General features: G+C 58.0%; 3 protein-coding genes across 3 annotated transcripts; 2 read left to right on the forward strand and 1 right to left on the reverse strand.

Annotated features, from left to right (window-relative positions):
• Window positions 1-9199: 9199 nt before the first annotated feature.
• Window positions 9200-14455, forward strand: sgf29 (SAGA complex associated factor 29; the record flags this gene model as incomplete). Its single annotated transcript, NM_001126541.1, is given in 9 exon segments — window positions 9200-9293; window positions 9586-9661; window positions 9747-9819; window positions 9913-9977; window positions 10064-10193; window positions 12656-12802; window positions 12897-12932; window positions 13044-13206; window positions 14054-14455. Coding segments are annotated over 9 exon segments (882 nt in total). The 3' UTR covers window positions 14171-14455.
• Window positions 14456-14596: 141 nt separating this feature from the next.
• On the reverse strand, window positions 14597-18257 carry slx1a (SLX1 homolog A, structure-specific endonuclease subunit). Its single transcript, XM_031892829.1, has 7 exons — window positions 17953-18257; window positions 17379-17787; window positions 16230-16281; window positions 15779-16135; window positions 15549-15676; window positions 15366-15450; window positions 14597-15175 (listed from the first exon to the last, which is right to left on the reverse strand). Exons 2-7 carry the CDS (start codon window positions 17549-17551, stop codon window positions 15137-15139), a joined length of 834 nt encoding a protein of 277 aa, XP_031748689.1. The 5' UTR covers window positions 17552-17787; window positions 17953-18257; the 3' UTR covers window positions 14597-15136.
• A 178-nt stretch (window positions 18258-18435) lies between these two features.
• Window positions 18436-23777, forward strand: bola2 (bolA family member 2; the record flags this gene model as incomplete). The annotated part of the gene is given in 3 exon segments (NM_001171860.1): window positions 18436-18525; window positions 21662-21759; window positions 23493-23777. Coding segments are annotated over 3 exon segments (273 nt in total). The 3' UTR covers window positions 23593-23777.
• Between the last annotated feature and the right edge of the window lie 55 nt (window positions 23778-23832).

The following is a 23832-nucleotide window of genomic DNA, read 5'->3' on the forward strand; positions in this document are numbered from 1 at the left end:
GTGTTTGTGTGTGCGTGTTTGTGTGTGTTTGTGTCTGTGTGCGTGTTTGTGTGCATGTGTTTGTGTGCGTGTTTGTGTGTGCGTGTTTGTGTCTGTGTGCGTGTTTGTGTGTCTGTGTGCATGTGTCTGTGTGCGTGTTTGTGTGTGTGTGTCTCTGTGTGTCTGTGTGCGTGTTTGTGTGTGTGTTTGTGTGTGCGTGTTTGTGTGTGTGTGTTTGTGTGCAGGTGCCTGGGAGTTGCACACGCTGCTATGGGCCACGTGACTTCCACTCATATGGAGAACTTGCCCCTTTGCCCCCAAGCAAATACCCCACTTTGTGGCTGCTGAGGGGTATTGGGAGCTGCAAACTAAAGGGCTGTTGGTCAGGCAACATTCATATGGATTTTGCCCTACTGTCCCCATCTTGCCCTACTGTCCCCATCTTGCCCTACCGTCTCCATCTTGCCCTACCGTCCCCTACTTGCCCTACCGTCCCCATCTTCCCTACCGTCCCCATCTTGCCCTACCTCGCCATCTTGCCCTACCATCTCCATCTTGCCTACCGTCCCCATCTTGCCTCGTCCCTTTCCTACCGTCCCCATCTTGCCCTACCGTCTCCATCTTGCCTACCGTCTCCATCTTGCCCTACCGTCTCCATCTTGCCCTACCGTCCCCATCTTGCCCTACCTCTCCATCTCCCTACCGTCTCCATCTTGCCCTACCGTCTCCATTCTTGCCCTACCGTCTCCATCTTGTCCACCTGTCTCCATCTTGCCCTACTGTCTCCCTCTTGCCCTACTGTCTCCATTCTTGCCCTACTGTCTCCATCTTGCCCTACTGTCTCCATCTTGTCCTACTGTCCCATCTTGCCCCACTGCCCATCTTGCCCAATGTCCCCATCTTTACTACTGTCTTCATTCTATGTCCTTGCCCTACTGTCTCCATCTTGCCCTACTGTCTCCATCTTGCCCTACTGTCTCCATCTTGCCCTACTGTCTCCATCTTGCCCACTGTCTCCTCTTGCCCTACTGTCTCCATCTTGCCCCTACTGTCTCCATCTAGCCCTACTGTCTCCATCTTGCCCTACTGTCTCCATCTTGTTCCTACTGTCTCCATCTTGTCCTACTGTCCCCATCTTGCCCCACTGTCCCCATCTTGCCCCACTGTCCCCATCTTGTACTACTGTCTTCATCTTGTCCTACTGTCCCATCTGCCTACTGTCTCCATCTTGCCCTACTGTCTCCATCTTGCCCTACTGTCTCCATCTTGCCCTACTGTCTCCCTCTTGCCCTACTGTCTCCCTCTTGCCCTACTGTCCCATCTTGCCCTACTGTCTCCATCTTGCCCTACTGTCTCCATCTTGCCCTACTGTCTCCATCTTGCCCTACTACTCCCATCTTGCCCTACTGTCCCCATCTTGCTACTGTCTCCATCTTGCCCTACTGTCTCCATCTTGCCCTCACGTCCCCCTCTTGCCCTACTGTCTCCATCTTGCCCTACTGTCTCCATCTTGCCCTACTGTCTCCATCTTCGCCTACTGTCTCCATCTTGCCCTACTGTCTCCAGTCTTGTCCTACTGTCTCCATCTTCTCCTACTGTCCCCATCTTGCCCCAATGTCCCCATCTTGTACTACTGTCTTCATCGTCCTACTGTCTCCATCTTGCCCTACTTTCTCCATCTTGCCCTACTGTCTCCATCTGCCCTACTGTTCCATCTCCTACTGTCTCCAACTCCCTACTGTCTCCATCTTGCCCTACTGTCTCCATCTTGCCCTACTGTCTCCATCTTGCCCTACTGTCTCCATCTTGTCCTACTGTCTCCACTCTCACTGTCCCATCTTGCCCACTGTCCCCATCTTGCCCAATGTCCCATCTTGTGCTACTGTCTTCATCTTGTTGCTACTGTCTCCACTTGCCCTACTGTCTCCATCTGCCTACTGTTCCATCTTGCCCTACTGTCTCCATCTTGCCCTACTGTCTCCATCTTGTCCTACTGTCTCCAACTTGCCCTACTGTCTCCATCTTGCCTTACGTCTCCATCTTGTCCTAACTGTCCCCATCTTGTCCTACTGTCCCCATCTTGCCCCATGTCCCCATCTTCCCCCAATGTCCCCATCTTGTACTACTGTCTTCATCTTTCCTACTGTCTCCATCTTCCTACTGTTCCATCTTGCCCTACTGTCTCCATCTTTGCCCTACTGTCTCCATCTGTTTACTGTCTCCATCTTGCCCTACTGTCTCCATCTTGTTCTACTGTCTCCATCTTGTCTTACTGTCTCCATCTTTTCTACTGTCTCCATCTTCTTCTATGTCTCATTTGCCCTACTGTTCCATCTTGCCCTTACCGTCTCCATCTTGCCCTACGTCTCCATCTTGCCCTACTGCTCCATCTCCACTGTTCCATCTGTCTACTTCTCATCTTGCCTACCGTCTCCATCTTTCCCTACTGTCTCCATCTTGCCCTACTGTCTCCATCTAGCCCCACTGTCCCCTCTTGCTACTGTCTTCATCTGCCTACTTCTCCATCTTGCCCTAATGTCTCCATCTTGCCCTACGTCTCCATCTTCCCTACTTCTCCATCTTGCCCTACTGTCTCCCTCTTGCCCTACTTCTCCCTCTGCCCTACTGTCTCCATCTTGCCCTACTGTCTCCATCTTGCCCTACTGTCTCCATCTTGCCCTACTTGCTCCATCTTGCCCTACTCTCCATCTTGCCCTACTGTCCCCATCTTGCCTACTGTCTCATCTTGCCCTACTGTCTCCATCTTGCCCTCTATTCTCTCTGCCCTACTGTTCCATCTTGCCCTACTGTCTCCATCTCTCTCCTACTGTCTCCATCTTGCCCTACTGTCTCCATCTTGCCTACTTCTCCATCTTGCCCTACTGTCTCCATCTTGCCCTACTGTCTCATCTTGCCCTACTGTCTCCATCTTGCTCCTACTGTCTCCAACTTGCCCTACTGTCTCCATCTTGCCCTACTGTTCTCCATCTTGTCCTACTGTCCCATCTTTCCACTTCCCCATCTGCCCCACTGTTCCCCATCTTCCCATCTCTCTTCCCACAATTCCTCTGTCCCCCCGCCCCTTCACTCTCAGCTGTACCGAACTACAGCTCCCACCAAATCCTCTGTCCCCCCGCCCCTCACTCTCCAGCTAGTACCGAACTATCAGGCTCCCACAATCCTCTGTCCCCTCCGCCCCCTCACTCTCCAGCTAGTACCGAACGTACAGCTCCACAATCCTCTGTCCCCCCGCCCCCCTTTCACTCTCCAGCTGAGACCGGAATACTACAGCTCCCCAAATCCCTGTCCCCCCCGCTCCCTCACTCTCCAGCTAGTAGCCAGAAACTACAGCTCCCACAATCCTCTGTTTCTTTTGCCCCTCCGCCCCTCACTTCTCCCAGCTAGTACCGAACTACAAGCTCCCACAATCCTCTGTCCCCCCCGCCCCTCACTCTCCAGCTAGTACCGAACTACACGCTCCCACCAATCCTCTGTCCCCCCGCCCCTCACTCTCCAGCTATACCAACTTACAGCTCCCACCAATCCTCTGTCCCCCGGCCGTTATCTCTCCAGCTAGTACCGAAACGTACAGCTCCCACAATCCTCTGTCCCCCCGCCCTCACTCTTCCAGCTAGACCGAACCTTTACAAGCCTCCCACAATCCCCTGTCCCCCGACCCCTCACTCTCCAGCTAAGTACCGAACTCACAAGCTCCCACAATCTCTCTCCCCCGCCCCCAGCCTTCTCCAGGCTAGTTACCAACTACAGCTCCCACAATCCTCTTTCCCTCCGCCTTCCTCACTCTCCAGCTAGTACCGAACTACAGCTCGCCACCAATCCTCTGTCCCACCCCGCCAACACCTCACTCATCCAGCTCCAGTAAAACCAACCGACACCTACAGCTCACCAATCCTCTGTCCCCCCCCGCCCCCTCACTTCAGCTATAGTACCGAACTACAGCTCCACGAATCCTCTGTCCCTCCGCCCCTCACTCTCAGCTAGTTACCCGAAACCACAGCTCCCACAAATCCTCATGCTCCCTCCGCCATTCTCACTTCTCCAGCTAGTACCCGAACTACAGCTCCCACAATCGCTCTGTCCCCCGCCCCTCACTCTCCAAGCTTCAGTACCCGCGAAACTACAGGCTCCCACAATCCTCGTGTCCCCCCCGCCCCTCACTCTCCAGCTAGTACCGAACTACAGCTCCCACCAAATCCTCTGTCCCCCCGCCCCTCACTCTCCAGCTAGTACCGAACTTAAGCTCCCACAATCCTCTGTCCGCCCCCGCCCTCCACTCTCCAGCTAGTACCGAACTACAGCTCCCACAATCCTCTGTCCCCCCGCCCCCAGCTCTCCAGCTTAGTACCGAACTACAGCTCCCACAATCCTCTGTCCCCCCGCCCCTCACTCTCCAGCTAGTACCGAACTACAGCTCCCACAATCCTCTGTCCCCCCCGCCCCTCACTCTCCAGCTTAGTACCGAACTACAGCTCCCACAATCCTCTGTCCCCCCCCGCCCTCACTCTCCAGCTAGTAGCCGAAAACTACAGCTCCCACAATCCTCTGTCCCCCCCGCCCCTCACTCTCCAGCTAGTACCGAACTAACAGCTCCCACAATCCTCTGTCCCCCCGCCCCTCACTCTCCAGCTAGTATCCGAACTACAGCTCCCACAATCCTCTGTCCCCCCGCCCCCAGCTCTCCAGGCTAGTACCGAACTACAGCTCCCACAATCCTCTGTCCCTCCGCTCCTCACTCTCCAGCTAGTACCGAACTACAGCTCCCACAATCCTCTGTCCCCCCGCCCCTCACTCTCCAGCTAGTACCGAACTACAGCTCCCACAATCCTCTGTCCCCCCGCCCCTCACTCTCCAGCTAGTACCGAACTACAGCTCCCACAATCCTCTGTCCCCCCGCCCTCACTCTCCAGCTAGTACCGAACTACAGCTCCACAATCCTCTGTCCCCCCCGCCCCTCACTCTCCAGCTAGTACCGAACTACAGCTCCCACAATCCTCTGTCCCTCCGACCTCCTCTCTCTCCAGCTAGTACCGAACTACAGCTCCCACAATCCTCTGTCCCCCCGCCCCTCACTCTCCAGCTAGTACCGAACTACAGCTCCCACAATCCTCTGTCCCTCCGCCCCTCACTCTCCAGCTAGTACCGAACTACAGCTCCCACAATCCTCTGTCCCTCCGCCCCTCACTCTCCAGCTAGTACCGAACTACAGCTCCCACAATCCTCTGTCCCCCCGCCCCTCACTCTCCAGCTAGTACCGAACTACAGCTCCCACAATCCTCTGTCCCCCCGCCCCAGCTCTCCAGCTAGTACCGAACTACAGCTCCCACAATCCTCTGTCCCCCCGCCCCTCACTCTCCAGCTAGTATCCGAACTACAGCTCCCACAATCCTCTGTCCCCCCGCCCCGTATCCCTCCAGCTAGTACCGAACTACAGCTCCCACAATCCTCTGTCCCCCGCGCCCCTCACTCTCCAGCTAGTACCGAACTACAGCTCCCACAATCCTCTGTCCCCCCGCCCCTCACTCTCCAGCTAGTACCGAACTACAGCTCCCACAATCCTCTGTCCCTCCGCCCCACCAGCTCTCCAGCTAGTACCGAACTACAGCTCCCAAAATCCTCTGTTCCCCCTGCCCCTCACCCTCCAGCTAGTACCGAACTACAGCTCCCACAATCCTCTGTCCCCCCGCCCCGTATCCCTCCAGCTAGTACCGAACTACAGCTCCCACAATCCTCTGTCCCCTCCGCCCCCAGCTCTCCAGCTAGTACCGAACTACAGCTCCCACAATCCTTCTGTTCCCCCCGCCCCTCACCCTCCAGCTAGTACCGAACTACAGCTCCCACAATCCTCTGTCCCCCCGCCCCTCACTCTCCAGCTAGTACCGAACTACAGCTCCCACAATCCTCTGTCCCCCCGCCCCGTATCCCTCCAGCTAGTACCGAACTACAGCTCCCACAATCCTCTGTCCCTCCGCCCCCAGCTCTCCAGCTAGTACCGAACTACAGCTCCCACAATCCTCTGTCCCCCCGCCCCGTATCCTCCAGCTAGTACCGAACTACAGCTCCCACAATCCTCTGTCCCTCCGGCCCCAGCTCTCCAGCTAGTACCGAACTACAGCTCCCACAGATCTCTGTCCCCCGCCCCTCTCTCAGCTAGTACTGACACAGCTCCCCACAATCCTCTGTCCCCCCGCCCCTCACTCTCCAGCTAGTACCGAACTACAGCTCCCACAATCCTCTGTCCCGCCCGCCCCTCACTCTCCAGCTAGTACCGAACTACAGCTCCCACAATCCTCTGTCCCTCCGCCCCCAGCTCTCCAGCTAGTACGAACTACAGCTCCCACAATCCTCTGTCCCCCCGCCCCTCTCTCCAGCTTAGTACTGAACTACAGCTCCCACAATCCTCTGTCCTCCTGCCCTCACTCTCCAGCTAGTACCGAACTACAGCTCCCACAATCCTCTGTCCCCCCGCCCCTCACTCTCCAGCTAGTACCGAACTACAGCTCCCACAATCCTCTGTCCCCCCGCCCCGTATCCCTCCAGCTAGTACCGAACTACAGCTCCACCAATCTCTGTCCCCCCGCCCCTCACTCTCCAGCTAGTACCGAACTACAGCTCCCACAATCCTCTGTCCCCCGCCCCTCCCTCTCCAGCTAGTACCGAACTACAGCTCCACAATCCTCTGTCCCCCCGCCCCTCACTCTCCAGCTAGTACCGAACTACAGCCCCACAATCCTCTGTCCCCCCGCCCCGTATCCCTCCAGCTAGTACCGAACTACAGCTCCCACAATCCCTGTCCCCCCCGCCCCCTCACCTCTCCAGCTAGTACCGAACTACAGCTCCCACAATCCTCTGTCCCCCCTGCCCCTCACTCTCCAGCTAGTACCGAACTACAGCTCCCACAATCCTCTGTCCCCCCGCCCCTCACTCTCCAGCTAGTACCGAACTACAGCTCCCACAATCCTCTGTCCCCCCGCCCCTCACTCTCCAGCTAGTACCGAAACTACAGCTCCCACAATCCTCTGTTCCCTCCGCCCCTCACTCTCCAGCTAGTACCGAACTACAGCTCCCACAATCCTCTGTCCCCCCGCCCCTCACTCTCCAGCTAGTACCGAACTACAGCTCACACAATCCTCTGTCCCTCCGCCCTCACTCTCCAGCTAGTACCGAACTACAGCTCCCACAATCTCTGTCCCCCCGCCCCTCACTCTCCAGCTAGTACCGAACTACAGCTCCCACAATCCTCTGTCCCCCTGCCCCTCACTCTCCAGCTAGTACCGAACTACAGCTCCCACAATCCTCTGTCCCCCCGCCCCTCACTCTCCAGCTAGTACCGAATACAGCTCCCACAATCCTCTGTCCCCCGCCCCTCACTCTCCAGCTAGTACGAACTACAGCTCCCACAATCCTCTGTCCCTCCGCCCCCTCACTCTCCAGCTAGTACCGAACTACAGCTCCCACAATCCTCTGTCCCTCCGCCTCTCACTCTCCAGCTAGTACCGAACTACAGCTCCCACAATCCTCTGTCCCTCTGCCTCTCACTCTCCAGCTAGTACCGAACTACAGCTCCCACAATCCTCTGTCCCCCCGCCCCTCACTCTCCAGCTAGTACCGAACTACAGCTCCCACAATCCTCTGTCCCTCCGCCCCTCACTCTCCAGCTAGTACCGAACTACAGCTCCCACAATCCTCTGTCCACCCGCCCCTCACTCTCCAGCTAGTACCGAACTACAGCTCACACAATCCTCTGTCCCTCCGCCCCTCACTCTCCAGCTAGTACCGAACTACAGCTCCCACAATCCTCTGTCCCTCCGCCTCTCACTCTCCAGCTAGTACCGAACTACAGCTCCCACAATCCTCTGTCCCTCTGCCTCTCACTCTCCAGCTAGTACCGAACTACAGCTCCCACAATCCTCTGTCCCTCCGCCCCTCACTCTCCAGCTAGTACCGAACTACAGAGGATTGTGGGAGCTGTAGTTCGGTACTAGGTGGAGAGAGAGAGGGGCGGGGGGACAGAGGATTGTGGGAGTTGTAGTGATTCCTTAACACCTTTCCCACTCCCAGCAGCCCTGCCTCTGCCTTATTAGCCCTAAACTACAACTCCCAGCAGCCCTGCCTCTCCCTTTTATCCCCCTATTCCCAGTGCTATTACAATAAATTTGCTGGTGTCACACTACTACTTCCAGTGGTGGCAGGGGTTCCCGCTGGCCCTTTATCTGGTTCCGGGGGTTCCCGCTGGCCCTTTATCTGGTTCTGGGGGTTCCCGCTGGCCCTTTATCCGGTTCTGGGGGTTCCCGCTGGCCCTTTATCCGGTTCTGGGGGTTCCTGCTGGCCCTTTATCTGGTTCTGGGGGTTCCTGCTGGCCCTTTATCTGGTTCCGGGGGTTCCCGCTGGCCCTTTATCCGGTTCTGGGGGTTGCCGCTGGCCCTTTATCCGGTTCTGGGGGTTCCTGCTGGCCCTTTATCTGGTTCCGGGGGTTCCCGCTGGCCCTTTATCCGGTTCTGGGGGTTGCCGCTGGCCCTTTATCCGGTTCTGGGGGTTCCTGCTGGCCCTTTATCTGGTTCCGGGGGTTCCCGCTGGCCCTTTATCCGGTTCTGGGGGTTCCCGCTGGCCCTTTATCCGGTTCTGGGGGTTCCTGCTGGCCCTTTATCCGGTTCTGGGGGTTCCCGCTGGCCCTTTATCCGGTTCTGGGGGTTGCCGCTGGCCCGTTACTGGGGGTTGCCGCTGGCCCGTTACTGGGGGTTGCCGCTGGCCCGTTACTGGGGGTTGCCGCTGGCCCGTTACTGGGGGTTGCCGCTGGCCCGTTACTGGGGGTTGCCGCTGGCCCGTTACTGGGGGTTGCCGCTGGCCCGTTACTGGGGGTTGCCGCTGGCCCGTTACTGGGGGTTGCCGCTGGCCCGTTACTGGGGGTTGCCGCTGGCCCGTTACTGGGGGTTGCCGCTGGCCCGTTACTGGGGGTTGCCGCTGGCCGGCAGTTAGGGCCAATTCAGTCAGACAGGAGAGCTGCTGATAATAGTTAAAGGGTAACAGCTCCCAGGGCCCCTCCCCCTCAGCCTTGTGTAGGGCACAGGGTACTGAACCTGCCTTATAATGGGGCATTACAGCGGGGCATGATGGGGTATTACAGCGGGGCATGATGGGGCATTAGAGCGGGGCATTATGGGGCATTAGAGCGGGCCATGATGTTCCTTTCTTGCTCCCCAAGGACAGAGAAAGAGGCGGAGATGGCGCTGGTGTCGGCGGATACGAGAATCTCTGAGCTGCTCAGTGAGTTGCACCAACTCATCAAACAGACCCAGGTGAGCGATGTGCTGCAGCAGCCCCGGCCCCCCCAGTGGGAGTTAGTGATGGGGCCCCCCCAGTGTGAGTTAGTGATGGGGCCCCCCAGTGGGAGTTAGTGATGGGGCCCCCCCAGTGTGAGTTAGTGATGGGGCCCCCCAGTGGGAGTTAGTGATGGGGCCCCCTGCAGGGTGGTTTATTCTGCCCCCCCAGTGTAAGTGAGTTAGTGATGGGGCCCCCTGCAGGGTGGTTTATTCTGCCCCCCCCCGGTGTAAATGGGTTAGTGATGGGCCCCCTGTTCCCCCCCCGCAGGAGGAACGCTCGAGGAGTGAGCACAACCTGGTGAACATACAGAAGACGCACGAGCGGATGCAGACTGAGAACAAGAGTGAGTATGGTTAGTACTTAGTGTGCGAGTGGCGCCGCCGGTGCCCGGGGCCAGTAACAACAACTCCTTCTCTCTCCCCCCCCAGTCTCCCCCTATTACCGAACCAAACTCCGAGGTCTCTACACCACAGCCAAGGCCGACGCAGAGGCAGAGTGCAAGTGAGTGTGGCCCTAATGCCCCTGTGTGCCCACGTTCTGCCCCAGGGCCTCCAGCCCTAATACCCCCATTTCTGTTTGTGCCCCCCCCCCCAGCATCCTGCGCCGGTCCCTGGATAAAATCGCAGAGATCAAGTCCCTGCTGGAGGAACGGCGCATCGGTGAGTTTATTGCCCTCGTCTGGGTATTCCCCGGGCGCAACTTCTGCCCCTCAGAGTGTAAATCCCTGTGCCCTCTGCCTCTCCAGCTGCCAAGATAGCCGGCCTCTACCACGACTCGGAGCCCCCCCGCAAAACCATGAGACGGGGCGTCCTAATGACTCTGCTGCAGCAGTCGGCCATGACTCTGCCTCTCTGGATCGGGAAACCCGGGGAAAAGTGAGTGCCCCCAGAGCCTGCCCCCAGTGCCCCCGTAGCCTGAGGGAGGGACCCGTAGCCCGAGTGCCCCCGTAGCCTGAGGGAGGGACCCGTAGCCCGAGTGCCCCCGTAGCCTGAGGGAGGGACCCGTAGCCTGAGTGCCCCCGTAGCCTGAGTGCCCCCATAGCCTGAGTGCCCCCGTAGCCTGAGTGCCCCAGTGCCCCCGTAGCCTGAGGGAGGGACCCGTAGCCTGAGTGCCCCCGTAGCCTGCGGGAGGGATCTGTACCCGGAGTGCCCCCAGTACCCCTGTAGCCCGAGTGCCCCCGTAGCCTGAGGGAGGGCCCGTAGCCTGAGTGCCCCCGTAGCCTGAGGGAGGGACCCGTAGCCTGAGTGCCCCCGTAGCCTGAGGGAGGGATCTGTACCCGGAGTGCCCCCTTAGCCTGAGGGAGGGACCCGTAGCCTGAGTGCCCCCGTAGCCTGAGTGCCCCCGTAGCCTGAGGGAGGGACCCGTAGCCTGAGTGCCTCCGTAGCCTGAGGGAGGGACCCGTAGCCTGAGTGCCCCCAGTGCCCCCGTAGCCTGAGGGGGGGACCCGTAGCCTGAGTGCCCCCTTAGCCTGAGGGAGGGACCCTTAGCCTGAGGGAGGGACCCTTAGCCTGAGGGAGGGACCCTTAGCCTGAGGGAGGGACCCGTAGCCTGAGGGAGTGACCAGTAGCCTGAGTGCCCCCGTAGCCTGAGTGCCCCCGTAGCCTGAGTGCCCCCGTAGCCTGAGTGCCCCCGTAGCCTGAGTGCCCCCGTAGCCTGAGTGCCCCCAGTGCCCCCGTAGCCTGAGGGAGGGACCCGTAGCCTGAGTGCCCCCGTAGCCTGAGTGAGGGACCCGTAGCCTGAGTGAGGGACCCGTAGCCTGAGTGAGGGACCCGTAGCCTGAGTGAGGGACCCGTAGCCTGAGTGAGGGACCCGTAGCCTGAGTGCCCCAGTGCCCCCGTAGCCTGAGGGAGGGACCCGTAGCCTGAGGGAGGGACCCGTAGCCTGAGTGCCCCCGTAGCCTGAGGGAGGGACCCGTAGCCTGAGTGAGTGCCCCCGTAGCCTGAGGGAGGGACCCGTAGCCCGAGTGCCCCCGTAGCCTGAGGGAGGGACCCGTAGCCCGAGTGCCCCCGTAGCCTGAGGGAGGGACCCGTAGCCCGAGTGCCCCCGTAGCCTGAGGGAGGGACCCGTAGCCCGAGTGCCCCCGTAGCCTGAGGGAGGGACCCGTAGCCTGAGTGCCCCCAGTGCCCCCGTAGCCTGAGGGAGGGACCCGTAGCCTGAGTGCCCCCGTAGCCTGCGGGAGGGATCTGTACCCGGAGTGCCCCCAGTACCCCTGTAGCCCGAGTGCCCCCGTAGCCTGAGGGAGGGCCCGTAGCCTGAGTGCCCCCGTAGCCTGAGGGAGGGACCCGTAGCCTGAGTGCCCCCGTAGCCTGAGGGAGGGATCTGTACCCGGAGTGCCCCCTTAGCCTGAGGGAGGGACCCGTAGCCTGAGTGCCCCCGTAGCCTGAGTGCCCCCGTAGCCTGAGGGAGGGACCCGTAGCCTGAGTGCCTCCGTAGCCTGAGGGAGGGACCCGTAGCCTGAGTGCCTCCGTAGCCTGAGGGAGGGACCCGTAGCCTGAGTGCCCCCAGTGCCCCCGTAGCCTGAGGGGGGGACCCGTAGCCTGAGTGCCCCCGTAGCCTGAGGGAGGGACCCGTAGCCTGAGTGCCCCCGTAGCCTGAGTGAGTGCCCCCGTAGCCTGAGTGAGTGCCCCCGTAGCCTGAGTGAGTGCCCCCGTAGCCTGAGTGAGGGACCCGTAGCCTGAGTGCCCCCGTAGCCTGAGTGCCCCCGTAGCCTGAGGGAGGGACCCGTAGCCTGAGTGCCCCCAGTGCCCCCGTAGCCTGAGGGAGGGACCCGTAGCCTGAGTGCCCCCAGTGCCCCCGTAGCCTGAGGGAGGGACCCGTAGCCTGAGGGACCCGTAGCCTGAGTGCCCCCAGTGCCCCCGTAGCCTGAGGGGGGGACCCGTAGCCTGAGTGCCCCCGTAGCCTGAGGGAGGGACCCGTAGCCTCAGTGCCCCCGTAGCCTGAGGGAGGGACCCGTAGCCTGAGTGCCCCCAGTGCCCCCGTAGCCTGAGGGAGGGACCCGTAGCCTGAGTGCCCCCAGTGCCCCCGTAGCCTGCGGGAGGGACCCGTAGCCTGAGTGCCCCCAGTACCCCTGTAGCCCGAGTGCCCCGCGTAGCCTGCCCGCCCCCCTGTGCAGATTCCAATCCTATCTCTGGGTTGGGGAATCCTGACCCGAGCGTTGTTCCCTACTGGGGGGGTATTTGTGGCCCTTATACAGTAAAGCAGAGACAGAGGTTCTTGGTATCTCGGCATTCGCTGTAAGTGGGTCGGAATGTTCCCCTCGGTGCCGCAGCCTCTAACAAGGCAATGCCGGTGGCTAATTTGGCCAATAGAGATGATATTGTCTCCTTTCCCTCCCCAGGCCGCCGCCCCTTTGTGGCGCCATCCCAGCGTCCAGTGACTACGTGGCCAAACCGGGCGACAAGGTGGCGGCTCGGGTAAAGGCGGTGGACGGGGATGAGCAGTGGATCCTGGCTGAAGTGGTCAGTTACAGCCATGCCGCTAACAAGTAAGCCCCGCCTCCCACACCCGAGTCCCATGACCCCCCCCCCCCCCCCCCGCAGTCTCTCCTTTATTCTTACTGGCTCCCCTGTCCCTTCTAGGTACGAAGTGGACGATATTGACGAGGAGGGTAAAGAGTAAGTGAGAATATATATATATAATGCCAATGTGCCCCTGGGCGTGGCTCTTATCTGCCCCAGTGTTGTGCTGCTGCTGATTTGATTGGCTCGTGTCTTTGCATCACACAGGCGCCACACCCTCAGCCGCCGGCGGATCATCCCGCTGCCCCAGTGGAAAGCCAACCCCGAGACCGACCCAGAGGCGCTGTTCCAGAAAGATCAGCTGGTGCTGGCGCTGTACCCCCAGACGACCTGCTTCTACCGGGCGCTGATCCACACTCCTCCGCAGCGGGTGAGGCGCCCTGGCAGCTTCCTGCCAATTCCTACAGGGAAGGCTTCTCATTGGCTCAGCTGTTTCCCCTCCAGCAGCCGGAAGTTACATAGTGATTAAAGGGGATGTAACCCCCACGGCGCCCCCTAGTGTTGCTATAGAAGTTGTCGAAAAACATAATTATAGATGCAAGGAAATTCCCCAATGAGAATTCTGATAGAAAACTTCATTATAGATGCAAGAGAAGTGACCAATGCGAATGCTGATTCCCTGTGTCAGGCCCCTTGCTGGTACCTTACATATAGAGATAATGATGGCATTTTCCCGTCATTATAGATGCAAGAGAAGTGACCAATGCGAATGCTGATTCCCTGTGTCAGGCCCCTTGCTGGTACCTTACATATAGAGATAATGATGGCATTTTCCCGTCATTATAGATGCAAGAGAAGTGACCAATGAGAATGCTGATTCCCTGTGTCAGGCCCCTTGCTGGTACCTTACATATAGAGATAATGATGGCATTTTCCCGTCATTATATGGCACAGGAATCAGACATGGGGATAAAGGGACAGACTTGTTCAGTGCTGGGAAACTGTGCTTATTGCTCCCAACTCCAATTGCAGGAACAGAGAACAGGGAGCCGGATTTACTCACATCAGCTGGGATTCTCATTGGAGGATTCTTTTGCATTTCTGCCAATGCGGGCCCTAGAGAGCTGGGAAAGTTTTATTGGGCAATATTGCTTTAAGAATGCAACCCTGATGTTGCTGGACTACAGCTCCCAGCATGCCTCACCCTTCGTTATATGTGACATTATTGTGGGATTTGTAGTCCAAGGTGCCGCTCACACTCTCGCCCTATTTTCCAGCCGCAGGACGACTACTCGGTGCTGTTCGAGGACACCTCCTACGCGGACGGATATTCTCCCCCCCTGAACGTCGCCCAGAGATACGTCGTGGCCTGCAAGGAGCCAAAGAAGAAGTGACAGATCCCCGGCCCCGCCCACATCCGCGCCGGCACCGCCCAATAGCCACGCAGAACCAGGTGCAGCTTATCCCTGTCTGTGTTGTTACCGTGGTTCTGACTCCATCTGGACCTTTCTTGTGGTTCTGTTGCCCGGACTCTCCCCGCCCCCCCGTTATGGACACTGCCGGGGGGCGGGGCCCATTTGTGACTCGTTGCCAAACTCCATTTTGCTTCACCACTTCCTATTTTTTTAAATACAGCAAAATTTATAGTTAAAATATTAAAGAACCAGGAACCCGTTTCACTCCTGATCCATTTGAGCCTTCTGTGCCCCCTGCCCCCCCCCCCAAGGCAGAGGCAGTTGGGGCAGTTATATAGCACCTATATAGGTACCTATATAGGACTCCCAGCAGCCCCGGGAAAGGAATGAATTATGGGAACTGAATTTGGGGTAAATACAAGGTTCTTTATTTTTCTAAAAAAACAATTAATTCCATTTATTTCTGTTTAAAAACTTTCCAAGCAGAACAATAAATTAGTGTAAAAAGGGTTAAATTGCCCCATAATAGTGTCACATGATCAGGTTCAGTCCCACATTCTCCCACCCAATTGCACCCCGAGGGGCAGTGTCAGTCTGAGCAGCTGTGCAACCTCTGGGTTTGCCCCTTGGTACCCGACCCAATTGCACCCTGAGGGGCAGCGTCAGTCTGAGGATCTGTGCAGCCTCCGGGTTTGCCCCTTGGTACCCGACCCAATTGCACCCTGAGGGGCAGCGTCAGTCTGAGGATCTGTGCAGCCTCCGGGTTTGGCCCTCGGTATCCGACTCAATTGCACCCTGAAGGGCGGCGTCAGTCTGTGCAGCCTCCGGGTTTGGCCCTCGGTATCCGACCCAATTGCACCCCGAGGGGCGGCGTCAGTCTGAGCAGCTGTGCAGCCTCCGGGTTTGCCCCTCGGTATCCGACCCAATTGCACCCTGAGGGGGGCATCAGTCTGAGGATCTGTGCAGCTCGTCCACCCAGTGAGCCTGTGGGAAACACAGCAGTGTCACAAAGCAAAACCCACAAGGTACCAGGGAGGAGCCAGAGAATCACATGACATTAGCGTATGGCAGAAGCGATGCTGAAAGGCGCCCCCTTTCTGTGAGTGGTTTGGCCCAGTAAATGCCATACGCTGAACTGGCGGCAGTCAGTCGGGGGGGAGGGGCTAGAGAATACCTGAGAGCTTGGGATTTCCTCTAGGTCTCCGTAACAGCCGTTCCGGTACCGGATCAGGTCTCCCCACAGAACCGAGTGCCCGCAGCTGCCAGGAGAGAGACCCATATTAGAGGGGCACATAGACTTACCCTGGAGGGGAGGGGAAGTCGGCCATCTTTGGGCCAGGTGGGGGGAGGGTATTACCTGGGGCACAGGCCCTCCACAGGAATGAGGCTTTGGGGTTCCTTGAGTAGGAAGAGCTTCGCCAGACACAGGATGTGAGCGGTGAGGGTGCAGCCGGGTTGGAAGCAGCACAGAGCGTCGTCCTTATCCTGTATGGGGGGGGGGGGGGGAATGAGATGATTGTTAATGAGGAGGGACCCCCCCCCGGCCCCTGACCCACAAACAGGGGCCCCATAATGTTCCAGCCTTACCTGTACCCACTCGTAACAGACCCTGCAGCGCTGGGGGGCCGGCGGCATCACCCCCCGGGCACTCTCTCCTTCCCCGGTCTCCCCCAATCTGCCCTTCTGCCCCTTAGAGATGGGCCTTGCCCGTACCTGCCCGAATGCCAGGGGCATATGCAGAGGGGGCTGGAGCAGAAGGGGCAGCTCCCTGCGATACTCCTGGCGCAGCCAGCGTAGGGTTAAGGGCAGCCGGTTCCAGGGGGCCACGCGCAGCATGTGGCTCAGCACCAGCAGGTGGAAGTCAAAACTGGACTGTTTCTTGGGCTTGCGCGGCACGTGGGTGAGGCGGCGGGACACGTGGGGGTGCTGCCATGCCCACTCAAACTGTGGGAGGAAAGGGGCACATCAGGCATGCTGGGAAATGTCACTCAGCACAGCAGTGGCTGATGGGAAATCACAGGGGGCGGGGTTATCTTACCCGTAGGGCTGCGATGTCATTGGGAAATCCATGGACTATCAGAACCATGTCCCTGTGGAGTCAGGAGTGAGAAACCATTAGTCACTTTCCAACAGCACTTCCTTCCCATACAGACTCTGACGGCACTTCCTCCCCATCCATACAGAACTCTGACGGCACTTCCTCCCCATCCATACAGAACTCTGACGGCACTTCCTCCCCATCCATACAGAACTCTGACGGCACTTCCTCCCCATCCATACAGAACTCTGATGGCACTTCCTCCCCATCCATACAGAACTCTGACGGCACTTCCTCCCCATCCATACAGAACTCTGACGGAACTTCCTCGCCATCCATACAGAACTCTGACGGCACTTCCTCGCCATCCATACAGAACTCTGACGGCACTTCCTCGCCATCCATACAGAACTCTGACGGAACTTCCTCGCCATCCATACAGAACTCTGACGGCACTTCCTCGCCATCCATACAGAACTCTGACGGCACTTCCTCCCCATCCATACAGAACTCTAACGGAACTTCCTCCCCATACAGAACTGACCCACGGTACCGACACGCTGACACGCACTGACCCACGGTACCGACACGCTGACACGCACTGACCCACGGTACCGACACGCTGACACGCACTGACACACGGTACCGACACGCTGACACGCACTGACCCACGGTACCGACACGCTGACACGCACTGACACACGGTACCGACACGCTGACACGCACTGACCCACGGTACCGACACGCTGACACGCACTGACACACGGTACCGACACCGCTGACACGCACTGACCCACCGGTACCGACACGCTGACAACGCACTGACACACGGTACCGACACGCTGACACGCACTGACCCACGGTACCGACACGCTGACACGCACTGACCCACGGTACCGACACGCTGACACGCACTGACACACGGTACCGACACGCTGACACGCACTGACCCACGGTACCGACACGCTGACACGCACTGACCCACGGTACCGACACGCTGACACGCACTGACCCACGGTACCGACACGCTGACACGCACTGACCCACGGTACGCACACGCTGACCCACACTAACACACAGTATCGACGCACTGACCCACGGTACCGACACGCTGACCCACATACAGATTCTCATTAGTAACATTAGTACCAGGGGCCTCTGCCACTTGTTTTCCAGGCCCCCCCCTTGTGTTTGCCGCCATTGTGCTGCTGGATTCGCCTTTCGGGGTTCACCGTGAAGCCGATGTAGATCCGACCCTTGTACTTGGGGTTTGTGCAGAACAGCAGGTACACGCCGTAGAACCCCTCCACTTCCACCACCATCTCTGCCCCGTGTTCCTACTGACCCCCAGCAACCGGCACCGGGGCGCGACCCAGAGCTACACAGGGACTGCGGGGTATCAGGGGGTATCCGGTATCGGGAGTATCAGGGGTATCCGGTATCCGGGGGTATCAGGGGTATCCGGTATCAGGGGTATCCGGGGGTATCCGGTATCGGGGGTATCAAGGGTATCAGGGGTATCTGGGTACTGAGCGCAGGTCCAAACCCCGGGGCAGCACTGAGAGAGAAACAGAAACAGGTTAATACAGCTCAGCCTGGTTGCTAGGGTCGCTGACCCTGGTATCTATCATTATCCTTTATTACGAAATATGGGCTCGGATTTCATTGTTTACTTTCATAAAAGGCAACAGTAGGGTTCCCTCCCCTATACTGCAACACTCACCCTGCCGGACCGGGCAGCACCAGCGGAAGCCTACAGCCGGAAGCGCGCAGGGAATGCTGGGGTTTGTAGTTCCCGCTGAGCATGGAAGCGTTCCAGCCCTATTTCCGGTATTTCCGTTGCACTCACTTCCTGGTTACGCGGCTTTGCGTTTCCATAGTAACGGGGCGAGGAATGAGAGAAGTTGTCGGATAATTAATACAAAAGGTTCAATATTAAAATCTGCAGCCGCAATTGTGCAACAAACACGGAAACGCCTTGGTCTGTTCAATGGCGCAGCTAAATGGCGCAGCCGCAGAGTGAGCGGTCATTGGACAGATTCGAAGGCGTTTCCGCCCCCTGTTTGCCAGTCCTGAGTTGTTATTGGACAGTGTAGGTGATGCGCTGCCTACGTTTCACTGTAAAGGCGGGGCATCCAGAAGCGGAGCCTCTCATTGGTCAGAGCCCAAGCGCAGTGCGGTGTGGGGGAGGCGCATGCGCGGAGAGACAGGAGCCGGCAAGATGGCGGAGGGCGCAGCGCTGAGCGCCGAGAGTTTGCGGGAGAAACTGACGCGGGAGCTGCAGGCCGAGCATGTGGTGAGGGGAATAGGGAAATAGGGAAAGGCCAATCCGCAATGTCCTGTGGGTCCCAGCGCTGAACCGGCATAGGCGGGGCCTGGCTAAAGGGGAAATAAACCCAAACGTTACACAGTATTCTTCAGTCACTGTTATGTGTTGTGTGGGGAGTGAGAACCGGCAGTGTAATGTGCCTTTATATGGGCCCTGAGCCCCCCAGTGACTGCTAATATCCTTATCATTTACAGTAGGGGGTACATTATCCCTTATAATACATGAGTGATACTCAGAGTTCCCTGTATAACTCAGCCTGCAGCCTTGTGCCTTTATATGGGGGGCACAGAACCCCTCAGTGACTGCTAATATCCTTATCATTTACAGTAGGGGGTACATTATCCCTTATAATACATGAGTGATACTCAGAGTTCCCTGTATAACTCAGCCTGCAGCCTTGTGCCTTTATATGGGGGGCACAGAACCCCTCAGTGACTGCTAATATCCTTATCATTTACAGTAGGGGGTACATTATCCCTTATAATACATGAGTGATACTCAGAGTTCCCTGTATAACTCAGCCTGCAGCCTTGTGCCTTTATATGGGGGGCACAGAACCCCTCAGTGACTGCTAATATCCTTATCATTTACAGTAGGGGGTACATTATCCCTTATAATACATGAGTGATACTCAGAGTTCCCTGTATAACTCAGCCTGCAGCCTTGTGCCTTTATATGGGGGGCACAGAACCCCTCAGTGACTGCTAATATCCTTATCATTTACAGTAGGGGGTACATTATCCCTTATAATACATGAGTGATACTCAGAGTTCCCTGTATAACTCAGCCTGCAGCCTTGTGCCTTTATATGGGGGGCACAGAACCCCTCAGTGACTGCTAATATCCTTATCATTTACAGTAGGGGGTACATTATCCCTTATAATACATGAGTGATACTCAGAGTTCCCTGTATAACTCAGCCTGCAGCCTTGTGCCTTTATATGGGGGGCACAGAACCCCTCAGTGACTGCTAATATCCTTATCATTTACAGTAGGGGGTACATTATCCCTTATAATACATGAGTGATACTCAGAGTTCCCTGTATAACTCAGCCTGCAGCCTTGTGCCTTTATATGGGGGGCACAGAACCCCTCAGTGACTGCTAATATCCTTATCATTTACAGTAGGGGGTACATTATCCCTTATAATACATGAGTGATACTCAGAGTTCCCTGTATAACTCAGCCTGCAGCCTTGTGCCTTTATATGGGGGGCACAGAACCCCTCAGTGACTGCTAATATCCTTATCATTTACAGTAGGGGGTACATTATCCCTTATAATACATGAGTGATACTCAGAGTTCCCTGTATAACTCAGCCTGCAGCCTTGTGCCTTTATATGGGCACAGAACCCCTCAGTGACTGCTAATATCCTTATCATTTACAGTAGGGGGTACATTATCCCTTATAATACATGAGTGATACTCAGAGTTCCCTGTATAACTCAGCCTGCAGCCTTGTGCCTTTATATGGGGGGCACAGAACCCCTCAGTGACTGCTAATATCCTTATCATTTACAGTAGGGGGTACATTATCCCTTATAATACATGAGTGATACTCAGAGTTCCCTGTATAACTCAGCCTGCAGCCTTGTGCCTTTATATGGGGGGCACAGAACCCCTCAGTGACTGCTAATATCCTTATCATTTACAGTAGGGGGTACATTATCCCTTATAATACATGAGTGATACTCAGAGTTCCCTGTATAACTCAGCCTGCAGCCTTGTGCCTTTATATGGGCACAGAACCCCTCAGTGACTGCTAATATCCTTATCATTTACAGTAGGGGGTACAGTATCCCTTATAATACATGAGTGATACTCAGAGTTCCCTGTATAACTCAGCCTGCAGCCTTGTGCCTTTATATGGGCACAGAACCCCTCAGTGACTGCTAATATCCTTATCATTTACAGTAGGGGGTACATTATCCCTTATAATACATGAGTGATACTCAGAGTTCCCTGTATAACTCAGCCTGCAGCCTTGTGCCTTTATATGGGCACAGAACCCCTCAGTGACTGCTAATATCCTTATCATTTACAGTAGGGGGTACAGTATCCCTTATAATACATGAGTGATACTCAGAGTTCCCTGTATAACTCAGCCTGCAGCCTTGTGCCTTTATATGGGGGGCACAGAACCCCTCAGTGACTGCTAATATCCTTATCATTTACAGTAGGGGGTACATTATCCCTTATAATACATGAGTGATACTCAGAGTTCCCTGTATAACTCAGCCTGCAGCCTTGTGCCTTTATATGGGGGGCACAGAACCCCTCAGTGACTGCTAATATCCTTATCATTTACAGTAGGGGGTACATTATCCCTTATAATACATGAGTGATACTCAGAGTTCCCTGTATAACTCAGCCTGCAGCCTTGTGCCTTTATATGGGGGGCACAGAACCCCTCAGTGACTGCTAATATCCTTATCATTTACAGTAGGGGGTACATTATCCCTTATAATACATGAGTGATACTCAGAGTTCCCTGTATAACTCAGCCTGCAGCCTTGTGCCTTTATATGGGGGGCACAGAACCCCTCAGTGACTGCTAATATCCTTATCATTTACAGTAGGGGGTACATTATCCCTTATAATACATGAGTGATACTCAGAGTTCCCTGTATAACTCAGCCTGCAGCCTTGTGCCTTTATATGGGGGGCACAGAACCCCTCAGTGACTGCTAATATCCTTATCATTTACAGTAGGGGGTACATTATCCCTTATAATACATGAGTGATACTCAGAGTTCCCTGTATAACTCAGCCTGCAGCCTTGTGCCTTTATATGGGGGGCACAGAACCCCTCAGTGACTGCTAATATCCTTATCATTTACAGTAGGGGGTACATTATCCCTTATAATACATGAGTGATACTCAGAGTTCCCTGTATAACTCAGCCTGCAGCCTTGTGCCTTTATATGGGCACAGAACCCCTCAGTGACTGCTAATATCCTTATCATTTACAGTAGGGGGTACATTATCCCTTATAATACATGAGTGATACTCAGAGTTCCCTGTATAACTCAGCCTGCAGCCTTGTGCCTTTATATGGGGGGCACAGAACCCCTCAGTGACTCTGCCGTTTCTCTCCCATAAGGAAGTGCAGGACACGTCGCCCAATCACTGCTCTACAAGTTTCAAGGTGCTGGTGGTGTCGCCGCTGTTTGAGGGGAAGGCGCTGCTGCAGAGACACAGGTGGGTGCTCATGGTGCCCGGAGGGATGGGCTCGCTCGGGCACAGGGGGGTGCGGGGAGGGTCTCGCTCGGGCACAGTGGGGTGCGGGGAGGGTCTCGCTCGGGCACAGTGGGGTGCGGGGAGGGGCTCGCTCGGGCACAGTGGGGTGCGGGGAGGGTCTCGCTTGGGCACAGTGGGGTGCGGGGAGGGTCTCGCTCGGGCACAGTGGGGTGTGGGGAGGGTCTCGCTCGGGCACAGTGGGGTGCGGGGAGGGTCTCGCTCGGGCACAGTGGGGTGCGGGGAGGGTCTCGCTCGGGCACAGTGGGGCGCGGGGAGGGTCTCGCTTGGGCACAGTGGGGCGCGGGGAGGGTCTCGCTCGGGCACAGTGGGGCGCGGGGAGGGTCTCGCTCGGGCACAGTGGGGTGCGGGGAGGGTCTCGCTCGGGCATAGTGGGGTGCGGGGAGGGTCTCGCTCGGGCATAGTGGGGTGCGGGGAGGGTCTCGCTCGGGCACAGTGGGGCGCGGGGAGGGTCTCGCTCGGGCACAGTGGGGCGCGGGGAGGGTCTCGCTCGGGCATAGTGGGGTGCGGGGAGGGTCTCGCTCGGGCATAGTGGGGTGCGGGGAGGGTCTCGCTCGGGCACAGTGGGGTGCGGGGAGGGTCTCGCTCGGGCACAGTGGGGCGAGGGAGGGTCTCGCTTGGGCACAGGGGGGCGCGGGGAGGGTCTCGCTCGGGCACAGTGGGTTGCGGGGAGGGTCTCGCTCGGGCACAGTGGGTTGCGGGGAGGGTCTCGCTCGGGCACAGTGGGGCGCGGGGAGGGTCTCGCTCGGGCACAGTGGGGCGCGGGGAGGGTCTCGCTCGGGCACAGTGGGGCGCGGGGAGGGTCTCGCTCGGGCACAGTGGGGCGCGGGAGGGTCTCGCTCGGGCACAGTGGGGCGCGGGGAGGGTCTCGCTCGGGCACAGTGGGGTGCGGGGAGGGTCTCGCTCGGGCACAGTGGGGTGCGGGGAGGGTCTCGCTCGGGCACAGTGGGGCAAGGGAGGGTCTCGCTTGGGCACAGGGGGGCGCGGGGAGGGTCTCGCTCGGGCACAGTGGGGCGCGGGGAGGGTCTCGCTCGGGCACAGTGGGTTGCGGGGAGGGTCTCGCTCGGGCACAGTGGGGTGCGGGGAGGGTCTCGCTCGGGCACAGTGGGGTGCGGGGAGGGTCTCGCTCGGGCACAGTGGGGTGCGGGGAGGGTCTCGCTCGGGCACAGTGGGGTGCGGGGAGGGTCTCGCTCGGGCACAGTGGGGTGCGGGGAGGGTCTCGCTCGGGCACAGTGGGGCGCGGGGAGGGTCTCGCTCGGGCACAGTGGGGCGCGGGGAGGGTCTCGCTCGGGCACAGTGGGGCGCGGGGAGGGTCTCGCTCGGGCACAGTGGGGTGCGGGGAGGGTCTCGCTCGGGCACAGTGGGGTGCGGGGAGGGTCTCGCTCGGGCACAGTGGGGCGCGGGGAGGGTCTCGCTCGGGCACAGTGGGGCGCGGGGAGGGTCTCGCTCGGGCACAGTGGGGCGCGGGGAGGGTCTCGCTCGGGCACAGTGGGGTGCGGGGAGGGTCTCGCTCGGGCACAGTGGGGTGCGGGGAGGGTCTCGCTCGGGCACAGTGGGGCGCGGGGTGGGTCTCGCTCAGGCATAGTGGGGCGCGGGGAGGGTCTCGCTCGGGCACAGTGGGGTAGGGGGCTGGGTATGACCCATAACTTAGGGTGTATTTGTGCTGCCCCCTACAGGCTGGTGAATGGCTGCCTGGCAGAGGAGCTAAGGGCAATTCACGCCTTTGAACAGAAGACCCTGACGCCGGCACAGTGGGCACAAGAGAAACAGAAATGACCCCGTTCCCAGACTGCGCCAATGGGATCTCGTGGGCACCGTTCCAGCTCAGAGACTTGTGTGCCCCCCACAGACCCCCAGACTCAGGAATGAGCAGCACTTAGGGGTGGGGCCAATGGCAGCGCCAGTGCTGCAGGGGGTACAGATGGTACCCGAGGGGCAAATAAAGTCCATTCCATTTGGGACCCTCTGTATATTTCTTTGTACTCACTGGCGCCCTCTGTTTGTGGGACATAAAGT

This window comes from Xenopus tropicalis, chromosome 9, assembly GCF_000004195.4.
Source record: "Xenopus tropicalis strain Nigerian chromosome 9, UCB_Xtro_10.0, whole genome shotgun sequence".
In the NCBI taxonomy this organism is placed as follows: domain Eukaryota; kingdom Metazoa; phylum Chordata; class Amphibia; order Anura; family Pipidae; genus Xenopus; species Xenopus tropicalis.